Here is an 11,796-nt window from a genome sequence, read left to right as displayed (position 1 = left end):
TTCCTAGTTCTACCTGTCGTTGGTCCCTACATGGACCACGACAACTGAATCCTCCCCCTCATGCTCCAAGTTCTTTTCCAGCCATGAGGAGATGTCCTTAACCCTGGCACTAGGCAAGCAACACAGCCTTTGGGACTCTCAGTTGCGGCTGCAGGGAACAGTGTCGATCCACCTGACTATATTATCCCCTACCACTACCACATTCCTTTTTACTCCCCCCACTTGAATGGCCTCCTGTACCACAGTGCCTTCGTCAGTTTGTCCATCCTCCCTGCAGTCCTTGCTCTCATCCATGCAGGTAGCAAGTATCCCGTACCTGTTGGACAAGGTCAAGGGCCGAGGCTCCTCCATCACTAGATCCTGGGTCTCCATACCTGCCTGACTCGTAGTCACAGCCTCCTGTCCCTGATCACTGAACAAATCCAAACTACTACCTAATCTAAGGGTTGTGACTACCTCCTGGATCAAAGTGTCCAGGTAACTCTCCTCCTCCCCGATGCATCATAGTGTCTGCAGCTCGGACTCCAGCTCAACAACTCTGAGCTGAAGTTTTTCGAGTTGCAGACACTTACTGCAGATGTGATTGCCGGGGATCATGCTGCTCTCCACCAACTCCCACATGCTGCAGTTACGACACACTACCTGCCCTGTCATTCCTTGTCCACCAAGAATTTATTTTTGTAAACAATTTTACAACACCAAGTTATAGTCCAGCAATTTTATTTTAAATTCACAAGCTTTCGGAGGCTTCCTCCTTCCTCAGGTGAATGTTGTTCCAACAACGTTCACCTGAGGAAGGAGGAAGCCTCCGAAAGCTTGTGAATTTAAAATAAAATTGCTGGACTATAACTTGGTGTTGTAAAATTGTTTACAATTGTCAACCCCAGTCCATCACCGGCATCTCCACATCAAGAATTTATTTATTTACTTTATTTGAGTTTTTAAATCAATCGCTATTCTTAGTTTTATTGACTAATTAATTTATCTAGTTTAAATTATTGTTTTAAGCTCTTAGTTAAACCCATGCCCTAAGTTGGAGAGAAAATAAGTTTGTGTCTATTGCCATCACTATGGTGGCAGTAACACATTCTGCTATTGCCACCGACAGCAGATAGGAGGTTAATACTCACCCAACCCTTTGTTTGGAATGTGTAATTTGATGCAGTCTGCTGCAGAGTAATTCAAGTTCTCTGGAATGTGTAATTTGATCCAGCCATTGTCAGGCATGCTACAGAGTTCAGATAAAGGCAGTGCTAGACAAACAGACAGCATTGACACTACCAAGTTCAGTGAGCGCACAGCACTGACACTATCGGATTCAGAGAACGCACAGTGCTGACACTCCCAGATTCAGAGAACGCACAGCACTAACACTATTGAGTTCAGAGAACGCTCAGTGCTAACACCACCGAGTTCAGACAAGGCACGGCGCCGAGACTACCAGTTCGGACAAGGCACGGCGCCGGCACTCCCGAGTTCGGACAAGGCACGGCGCCGGCACTCCCGAGTTCGGACAAGGCACGGCGCCGGCACTCCCGAGTTCGGACAAGGCACGGCGCCGGCACTCCCGAGTTCGGACAAGGCACGGCGCCGGCACTCCCGAGTTCGGACAAGGCACGGCGCCGGCACTCCCGAGTTCGGACAAGGCACGGCGCCGGCACTCCCGAGTTCGGACAAGGCACGGCGCCGGCACGCCCGAGTTCGGACAAGGCACGGCGCCGGCACTCCCGAGTTCGGACAAGGCACGGCGCCGGCACGCCCGAGTTCGGACAAGGCACGGCGCCGGCACTCCCGAGTTCGGACAAGGCACGGCGCCGGCACTCCCGAGTTCGGACAAGGCACGGCGCCGGCACTCCCGAGTTCGGACAAGGCACGGCGCCGGCACTCCCGAGTTCGGACAAGGCACGGCGCCGGCACTCCCGAGTTCGGACAAGGCACGGCGCCGGCACTCCCGAGTTCGGACAAGGCACGGCGCCGGCACTCCCGAGTTCGGACAAGGCACGGCGCCGGCACTCCCGAGTTCGGACAAGGCACGGCGCCGGCACGCCCGAGTTCGGACAAGGCACGGCGCCGGCACTCCCGAGTTCGGACAAGGCACGGCGCCGGCACTCCCGAGTTCGGACAAGGCACGGCGCCGGCACTCCCGAGTTCGGACAAGGCACGGCGCCGGCACTCCCGAGTTCGGACAAGGCACGGCACTCCCGAGTTCAGAGAACGTCCACTGCTGACAGTTCAGATAGGAAGGGGTGAGGCTATGGGGGGATTTCAACTTGAGGATGAGAATTTTAAAATCAAGGCGTTGATGGATCGGGAACAAACTTAGGTCAGTTAGCACATGGGTGATGGGTGAATTTGACTTGCTGCAAGTTAGGATACATGCAGCAGAGTTTTGGATGAGCTCAGGTATATTGAGGGTGGAAGATTGGGAGGTCAGACAGGAGCGCATTGGAAAAGTCAAGTCTGGAGGTAACAAAGGCATGGATGAGGGTTTCAGCAGCAGATGGGCTGAGGCAGGGGCTGAGACAGGCAACGTTGTGGAGGTGGAAGTAGGTGGTCTTTGTGTCAAATAAAATGCCGAGGCTGCAAACAGCCTGAAACAGTGGCCAGGGTGGGGAATGGAATCAGTAATGAGGGAACAGAGTTTGTGGCGGGGGCCAAAGACAACGTCTTTGGTCTTCCCAATGTTTAACTGGAGGAATGTGTAGTTCATCCAAGACTGGATGTTAGACAAGCAGTGTGACAACACAGAGGCAGTGGAGGGGTTAAGAGAGGTAGTATTGGTGAGGTAGAGCTGGGTGTCATCAGTATACATGTGGAATCTGATGTCACATCTTCAGATGATGTTGCCAAGGGGCAGCATGTAGATGACAAATAGGATGGGGCCATGGATAGATCCATGGGGGACTCTAGAGGTAATGGTGTGGGGGCGGGAAGAGAAGCTATTGCAGGAGATTCTCTTGGTACAATTGGATAGGTAATAGTGGAACAGAGCAAGGGAGGAGAGGCGTTGGAGAAGGATGTTGTGGTTAACTGTGTTTAAAAACTACTGGAATAAAGATGGATAGTGCACCACGGCCACAGTCACGGAGGATGTCACTTTTGACTTTGATTAGGGCCGAAACCCAATCGGAGAGGTCCAAACATGGAGTTGTGGGGAAGATGGCGGACAAGTATGGGGCCAAAGGACAGCAGCATTGCCTTCTACTCCACAGCACTCAGCCAGAGAGAGCGGGAGGTTAAATTCGCAGTCGGAGGCGACTCAGCAGCACACGGCCCGAGAGAGCGGGAGGATAAATTCGCGGTCGGATAAATTCGCGGTCGGAGGCGAGTCAGCAGCACACGGCCCGAGAGAGCGGGAGGATAAATTTGCGGTCTCAAGGGTTCACTCACTTCGAGTCAACTCATCACAGGCAGAAATTGAAGCAGTGATGTCACACATCAGCAGGTAGGTGAGCATCATTGTTTATTTTCTGGTCACATCTATTGCCAGAGCTTCTTTCAGCACTGCATTGGAAAGTCAGACTAAAATATGTGCTCAAGCCTTGATTCAGAACAAGTGCTGCCGACTGAGTAGTGAGAGAGGAAGAGATAGATTTTCAAAAAAAAAAGCCTGCCAACCACCCCAGAACACTAGAACATCCTTTTGAGACTTAGCTGTGTTATGAAATGTGGCAGTGGCAGTTGTCCAGATGACGGATGGATTATAAGGTTACCTTGATTACTTTAGGGATTGGGAAATATTTATACAATGCTTTCCCTGTCAGAAATTAAATAGATGGATTGGAACTTGTGAGGGGGTAGATTGTGAAGTGGAAGCATAAGGTTTGATAACCTGAATGATGCACTATGCTATTTCATTGTTGAACTCCAATTACACAGTAACAAGCTAGGTGTGGAATAAATTAGTTGCACAAATAGAGATAAATGGGTTTGATCTAATAGCCATTACAGAGACATGGTTGCAAAGCAACCAAGATTGGGAACTAAATATTCCAGGGTACATGACGTTTAGAAAAAACAGGCAGAATGGAAAAGGAGGGGGGTGTAGCCCTAATAATAAAGGATGACATAAGGACAGTGGTGAGAAAGGATCTTGGTTCAGAAGATCAGGAAGTAGAATCAGTATGGTGGAAATTAAAAATAACAAGGGGCAGAAAACACTGGTGGGAGTAATTTATAGGTCCCCTAATAGTAGCTATACTGTTGCACAGAGTATTAATCATGAAATAATAGGAGCTTGTAACAAAGGTAATGTAGTAAATCATGGGGGACTTTTATCTTCATATAGACTGGGCAAATCAAATTGGCAAAGGTAGTTTGGAGGATGAGTTCATGGAATGCATTCAAGACAGTTTCCTAGAGCAATATGTCATGGAACCAACCAGGGAATAGGCCATTTTGGATCTTATATTGTGTAATGAGAGAGGGTTAATTAGTAATCTCACAGTGAAGGATCCTCTGGGGAAGAGTGATCATAATATGGTAAACTCAATGTGAAATTCTGAGAGTGACATACTGAAGTCTGAAACTAGAGTCTTAAACTTAAATAAAGCCAATTATATAGGCATGAGGGGCGAGTTGGCTAAGGTAGATTGGGAAATTAAATTAAAGGATATGATTGTTGCATATCCTTTAATTGAGGTGATCTCATTGTAACATATAAAATCCTGAGGGGGCTTGACAGGGTAGAGGCTGAGAGGTTGTTTCCCCCGGCTGGGGAGTCTAGAACTGGAAGGCATAGTCGCAGGATAAGGGGTCGGCCATTTAGGACTGAGATGAGGAGGCATATTTTCACTCAGAGGGTTGTGAATCTTTGGCATTCTCTACCCCAGAAGGCTGTGGATGCGGAATCGTTGAATATATTCAAGGCTGAAATAGATAAATTTTTACACTCCAGGGGAATCAAGGGATATGGGGATTGGGCCGGATAGTAGTGTTAAGGTTGATGATCAAGGGGCCGTACAGCCTACTCCTGCTCCTATTTCTTATGCTCTTATGTTCTAAAACGAGAGGAAAAAAAAACATCAAATACAAATACTTTTTATTGACTAATAATGGAAAAAAACACCAAGTTTCGTCTTGCTATGTGGTGAAAGAAATTGCAATCTACAAAACCAAATGGTCAAAAGATACACGGTATTTATTTTACAAGATACGTTTCCAGCTAATATGGCGACATACCTGGCCTGCTGTGAGCAATGATCAGAAATTTGCAAGTTGCTGCCTATGATTTTCCTTTTTGGGCTCATAGGCCAAGTACCTTCTGATAGCTGAGGACTTGGAAAATCTACCTTTACACCTTAAAAACGATATGAAAGGAGAATGCCCTACTTCCTTGAAATTATTTTGATAATTACTGGTCTAACAGCTCAAAACAGTACATGATTTAATATATATATAATAAACTAAGCTTTCTACATATATAAAGTATTAAATATTCAAATAAATGTTATTCATTCTTATACAAAACACTGCAGCTAAAAACAATTATACTTAACAACTGGAGCTTTTTGAAGGTAAAATATAAAATCCTACATTAAATTCGTTTTCATTCTCATTTATTGCCCAAGTGGGCGACGGTAGTAATGCTGCATTTACTGCCCAACCCTACTGGCCTTGATGGCATTAAGAGTCAACCACGTAGTATGGGACTAGAGTCACATGCAAGCCAGACCAGATAGGGTTTGCAGCTTCCATGGTTATTTTATCTGATGCTAGCCTACGAATCACCAGATTTTTTAATGAATGTGACTTCCCAACTTGCCATGATAGGATTTGAATTCTTAACCTCAACTAGTGCTAGTCTAGTACCAGAACCATTAGGCTATGTTTCAAAGCTTACAAATCACATTGGAAAAATAGCTTTTACATGCAAGAGCTCACCAATGCTAGTTGGTAGTGCATAAAATTACTCCTGGTAAAAAAAAGTATATTTTTCTAAGACTTAAAATGGACATAATTTAGCTACGTTTCGCCATTGTTACGCATGAAACAATAATAAATTCTTTTCAAGTATAATAAAGATGTAATGATTTACAAAGTAGGATTATTCAGCATTAGTCATTTCTTTGCCGTTCTGTGACAAACCAAAAGATCCACTTGAAGCTTCGGATGAGGTAGAGTTGCTGTGATCTTACTAAAGCGTTACAATCGTTAGCATCTTTTATAAAGCGCTGATGATGGAAAGGGATCTAGTGCTTTTTCTGCATCTGGCCAGTTGTGGAAGTTTGCTTCATACCACTCAACTAATGGCAAAAGAGGAACAGTAGTTATTGAACACAGTAAAAATCTACATATTTTCTACATTCCTCATTATTTTCTTTTAAGTTTCAGTTTGGTTTTAATCTATTTCTCCACAGAACTCTATTGTTTGATGCGCCTCCTTTTCCCCTTGTATATTCTATTTATTTTGTAGCCTATCCATCTTATATTTGAAGATTCCCATCTGATGATTTATTGTCCTGTCTGATAACTTTTCCATTCAGTTAATTTGGGCCAGATTCCTTCTCACCTCACTGAACTTTGCCTTTTTCCAGTCTAGCATGCTTCATTGTCATTTTCTACTTTTTTTTATATATGTTGTGGTTGTTATTTTGCAATTGTTCTCCTAAGTAATTATTCTTATACTGCACTACTAACCGGGAACCAGTAGCTGTTAAGTGCAGCCAGTAATACCACAGTTGGTTGTGGATCACACTGCTTGCCATGAGGGAACTCTGTGCTTACATTCTGCTGGTAGCTATTTTATGAGCAAGTAGAATGTCCTGCCCACATTCTCTAAACATTAACAAGGCTCTGCAATAACTTTGTAGAAAGTAACCAGGTGGTCCAATGGATTTGTTAAACATTTTGTAAAGCTGGTTTCATACCATGCTAGTGGTAATATACTGCCTGGTGTAAAGCCCAAATGGTGAGAGATGGCCTCTTGAGGGGATTTCACACTGTTTGGTTTTAGTGCATTCTGGACTCTTAAATTAAACCTTTATTTTTATGCCGATTTGCACCTGAAAATACTTCACATCAATGTGAAAGTGGACCATAGTCTAAAAGTTTATAGGAACTTTGTGGTCAAGAATTCTTTCTTCTTTTTGTAAAAGGAGTCTGATTTCTCTGTACGCATCAGTGAAAACATCCACCATGTAATAATAGGAGCAAGCTAGACAAATGCATCAGTACATGCCTGAAGCCAAAATAATGGGGGATCTTTAAAGGTGTAGTACTGAAAGGTATTGCAAAGAATAACCATACTTGTTTTTCTAATTCCTTCCTCCCATGCTACTTTGGGCTTCCATCCAAGTCTGTGCAGTTTTTTTGAATTCATTGGATACCCCAAGTCATTGGAAGGCCTAGGTGACAAAATTTTTTTTAAAAATGGCAGAGGTGTATAACAATAGTATAACAAACATGCTATATTTAGGCACATTCCTGAATTGAATCAGATTATCCTACTAAAGCAGATAACTTTAATGCTTCAGCTGCTATTCTGCTAAATGAAGGTAAAAGAATGGATTACCCGAGATTGTTTAGTACTACAAACCTGATCAATAAAAGAAACATTCAAAGCATCATCATGGCACATTTTACAAATTTCCACAATTTATTGTGCATGGATTATAGTAAGAATTTAATGAGCCAGTTTAGGCATGTATAATTGCATTCACGCATTCAGATATTTTCCAGCACAATGGTTGTTCATCTGAGAAACAGAAACATCCTACATGGCTAATTCTTGATGTCTGTGTAGAGGATACTTGCAATCCCAATCAGTGCAATAGCATTTATGATACTGGACCAATATCAGGAACTACTACAGCTACAGTTTGCATTTATAGAACGTCTACAATGTTAAAAAAGCCTCCAGATGCTTCACAGGTAACAGAAAATGGATGCTGAGCCAAGAAAGAGAGATTAAGAGGAGTGGCACTTGGTTGAAGAGAGAAATTTTGAGGAGATTTTTTTTTTTAAGAGAGAATTGGAGAGGCAGAGCAGTTTAGGGAGTGAATTCCAGAGAGTAGGTTACATGCAGCTGAAGGCTGTGCCACCAATGGTGAGGTAATGGGATCGGGATGCGCAAACGGCCTGAGACAGAAGCGGTGTGTTCAGTGAGGAATGCAGGGCTGGAGAAGGTTGCAGAGATCAGGTGGAGCGAGGCCATGGAGGCATTTAAAGACAATGATGAGAATTTTAAATTTAGGGTGTGGGGTCCAGGAGCCAATTGCAGGTCAGCGAGGAAAGGGCTGATGGGCGAGCAGGACTTGGTGCAGAATAGGATAAGGTCAGCAAAGTTTTGGACAAGTTAGATTTTATGGAAGGTGAAGGATGGGAAGCCAGCAAGAAAAACTTTAGAGCAATCAAATCTGGACAAAGGCATGTTTCAGCAGATGAGGGATTCAGGTAAGGGCAGAGACAGACAACGTTGCCGAGGTGGCCATTTTAGTAAAGCTGGACTGGAGGGAGTCAAACAGGGAATTATGGAGGGACAGGCTAGAGCTGGGAGGTAAACTACATTCAAGGACCTTGGGAAGTTGGAAAGAATCATGGATGAGAGAATAAAGGGAATCATGGAAGGAGAGATGGAGAAAAGAGAAGGGGGAAAATAGGATACAGGGAGTAGACAGAAAGAGAGATAAAAGAACAAAAAGGTGAGAAAAAGAGAAAAATAAACTTGTATTTATAAAAGTTTCACATCCTCGGGACATCCCAAAGCATTTCACAGCCAATGAAGCACTTTTGAAGTGTAGTCACTATTGTAATTTAGGCAAACATAGCAGCTAATTTGCACACAAGGAGCCACAAATAGTAATGAGATAAATTACCAAATAATCTGTTTTAGTGGTGTTGGTTGAGGAATAAATTTTGGCAAGGACACTGGGAGAATCCCTCTGTCCTTCTTTAAATAGTGCCATGGGGTCTAGTACATCCACCTGAGCAGGTTGATGGGGCCTCAGGAGCTTTGGGAATCATAGGTCCAAAGTAACCTGTTCCTCCCAAGCACTTTACACTCCACTACAGCTAGCATGGAGGACAAACACCATCATGAACTGGTTGGGCTGAACAGCCAGTTTCGGTGTTGTAATTTTTAAGTCATTCTGTCTGCAATGCAACTAGAATTTTCAGCAATCAATATTTTCCACATATATTTGTTGATATTCTATGAGAAGCTGAAAAGATCAAGTGTTCAGATATTGAAACAGATGATGTTTTTCAAACATTAACACTGACCTGTCACTGACATGTTCAATCCAAAGTTCTAGCTCAGACTCTGAAGCAGTCTCTTTAATCTGTAAATTTAAACAACTCATGTTTAAAAAAAAAACAAATTATTCTTCATGGTCATACTTGTGTAACTTCCTCGGAACTGTCTACAAAGGCTCCACCAGGGAAATCTTGCTGGATGTATTGAAATGGGAGAGACTCAGTACAATGTGTCTTGTCTCAGTTAGAGAACAGTGGCTACCTCCAGAACGCCCTGTTACGACTCCTGAAGTTAATGGGGGCACCTTTTATTTTTGTTAAAGACTGGAAAGAACTGCCTGCTATTTTAGAGAAAGAGAAGGCGATGAACCTGCAAGAAAAGAACCAGAGAAGGAGAATTGTCATCGAGTGGTTTAAGCAATTCAGAACTTAACTGAGGCAAGAATTTGTTGATATCCTGGAAAAACATTAAAAAAAAAACTTGGATCTCCTTCCTACGACAATTTCTAGCAGCTGTTTACTGTTGTAAACTACATGAATTGGATAAATTGAGGGGAAAACATTTACAGGGCTATGGGGAAAGAACAGGGGAATGGGACGAATTAGATAGCTCTTTCAAAGAGCCGGCACAGGCAGGATGGGCCGAATGACCTCCTCCTATGATACCACGTTCAAACCAAGTTCAAAGAAAAATGACATTTGTGGCAAATCTGGTTTTTGGACTGGAGGGAGGTATACAGTGGTGTTCCCCAGGGGTCGGTACTAAGACCACTGCTATATTATATATATAAAAAAATATATGCCTTGGACTTGGGTGTACAGGGCACAATTTCAAAATTTGCAGATGACACAAAACTTGAAAGTGTAATGAACAGTGAGGAGGATAGTAATAGACTCCAAGAGGACATAGACAGGCTGGTGGAATGGGCGGACATGTGGCAGATGAAATTTAACGCAGAGAAGTGCAAAGTGATACATTTGGTAGGAGAGGCAATATAAACTGAAGTGTACAATCCTAAAGGGGGTGCAGGAGCAGCGAGGCCAGAGGGTATACATACACAAGTCATTGAAGGTGGCAGGGCAGGTTGAGAAAGCGGTTAAAAAACCTTGGGCTTTAAAATAGAGGCGTAGAGTACAAAAGCAAGGAGGTTATGATGAAACTTTACAAAACACTGGTTCGGCCACAACTGGAGTATTGTGTCCAATTCTAGGCACTGCACTTCAGGAAGGATGTGAAGGCCTCACAGAGGATACAGAAAAGATTTACTAGAATGGTTCCAGGGATGAGGGACTTCTGTTATGTGGATAGACTGCAGAAGCTGGGGTTGTTCTCCTTACGGCAGAGATGGTTGAGGGGAGATTTGATACAGGTGTACAAAATCATGAGGGTCTGGACAGAGTAGATAGAGGGAAACTCTTCTCATTGGTGGAAGGGTCGAGAACCAGAGGACACAGATAAAGTGATTGGCAAAATAAAAAGGCGACATGAGGAAAAACTTTTTTTTTTAAACAAGGTGAGTGATTATGGTCTGGAATGCACTGCCTGAAAGGGTGGTGGAGGCAGATTCAATTGTGGCTTTCAAAAGGGAATTGAAGGGAAAAAATCTGCAGGGCTATGGGGAAAGGACGGGGAAGTGGGGCTAACTGGATTGCTCTTGCAGAGAGCCAGCACGGGCTCGCTGGGCTGAATGGCCTCCTTCTGTGCTGTAACCATTCTATGATTCGAAGAACAGAAATTGCTAGAAACATTCGGCAGATTAGGTAGCATCTGTCGAGAGTTTTGACGAAGGATCCACACCCAAAACATTAACTCATCGGTTAGGAACACAAGAATTGCTGGACGAAACAAGAAACAAGGTCCATCTAGTCGCCAACTACCATCCTGGTAGTCACATGATACAATGATAATGGAGTTGTTGATTAATCATAGCAATCAATCTCTGCAAAGTAGTCTACAACAGATCCAGATATGACACGAGGAAAACCCCAGGAATGGAAAACTTTGGGAACCGTAGGTCCAAAGTCACCTGTCCCTCCCAAGCATCCTACACTTGCTACATGGCATGTCTCAGATTACTCATATACTGTAGCCCAAAATGTTATTTTCTGAAAGAAATCTATCAAATTTGCATTTGAATGAATCAATACTCACTGCTTCCACCGTCTCCCTAGTGAGCCTGTTCCATAGATTGACCATTTGATCACTGAAATATTGTTTCCGCAGATTAGTTTTGAATTTACTCCTTTTCAAGTGGTAGGCCGCACCCTCTGGTTCTACTATTCTGGACAAGGTGAAATAGCTTTCTCTCCACAGATGCTGCTTGACCTGCTGAGTGTTCCCAGGAGTTTTTGTTTTTATTTCAGAAAGCTTGTAGTTTAAGCTGACAATATTTAGTTCAAAATTATTTTAGATTCAAAGCTTATGGGAAAAAAACTTACGGTAATGCAGCAAGAATGATTTAAAGGAGGATAAATGTGATCATTTATAGGGATAAATTAAGTGAGGCTCTGCCCCCTGGGGGAAGCCTTGCTCAATGGGAATGCAAATTGGAGAATTAGGCGCGGAAGTCAGCATGCCTAATTTGTGGCAGTCCCAATTTT

General features: G+C 43.6%; 1 protein-coding gene across 4 annotated transcripts in view; it reads right to left on the bottom strand.

The window, feature by feature from the left end:
• Positions 1-5,024: 5,024 nt before the first annotated feature.
• The window catches only part of LOC137323082 (dTDP-D-glucose 4,6-dehydratase-like), a 67,377-nt gene continuing 60,605 nt past the window's right edge, over positions 5,025-11,796 (bottom strand). For 2 of the 4 annotated variants that reach the window (XM_067986486.1, XM_067986487.1), the window contains 3 exons: positions 9,223-9,281; positions 7,249-7,346; positions 5,025-6,245 (listed from right to left, as the gene is read on the bottom strand). In XM_067986486.1, coding sequence (XP_067842587.1) covers positions 6,154-6,245; positions 7,249-7,346; positions 9,223-9,281 — 249 coding nt within the window. In that variant the 3' untranslated portion in view covers positions 5,025-6,153. The remainder of the gene's footprint in view (positions 6,246-7,248; positions 7,347-9,222; positions 9,282-11,796) is intronic. The other 2 variants (XM_067986488.1, XM_067986489.1) reach the window with 2 other exon arrangements.

This window comes from Heptranchias perlo, chromosome 6 (assembly GCF_035084215.1).
Source record: "Heptranchias perlo isolate sHepPer1 chromosome 6, sHepPer1.hap1, whole genome shotgun sequence".
Taxonomy (NCBI): Eukaryota; Metazoa; Chordata; class Chondrichthyes; order Hexanchiformes; family Hexanchidae; genus Heptranchias; species Heptranchias perlo.
The sequence above is the reverse complement of the archived record's forward strand: the minus strand, read 5'-3'. Positions and strand labels throughout refer to the sequence as shown.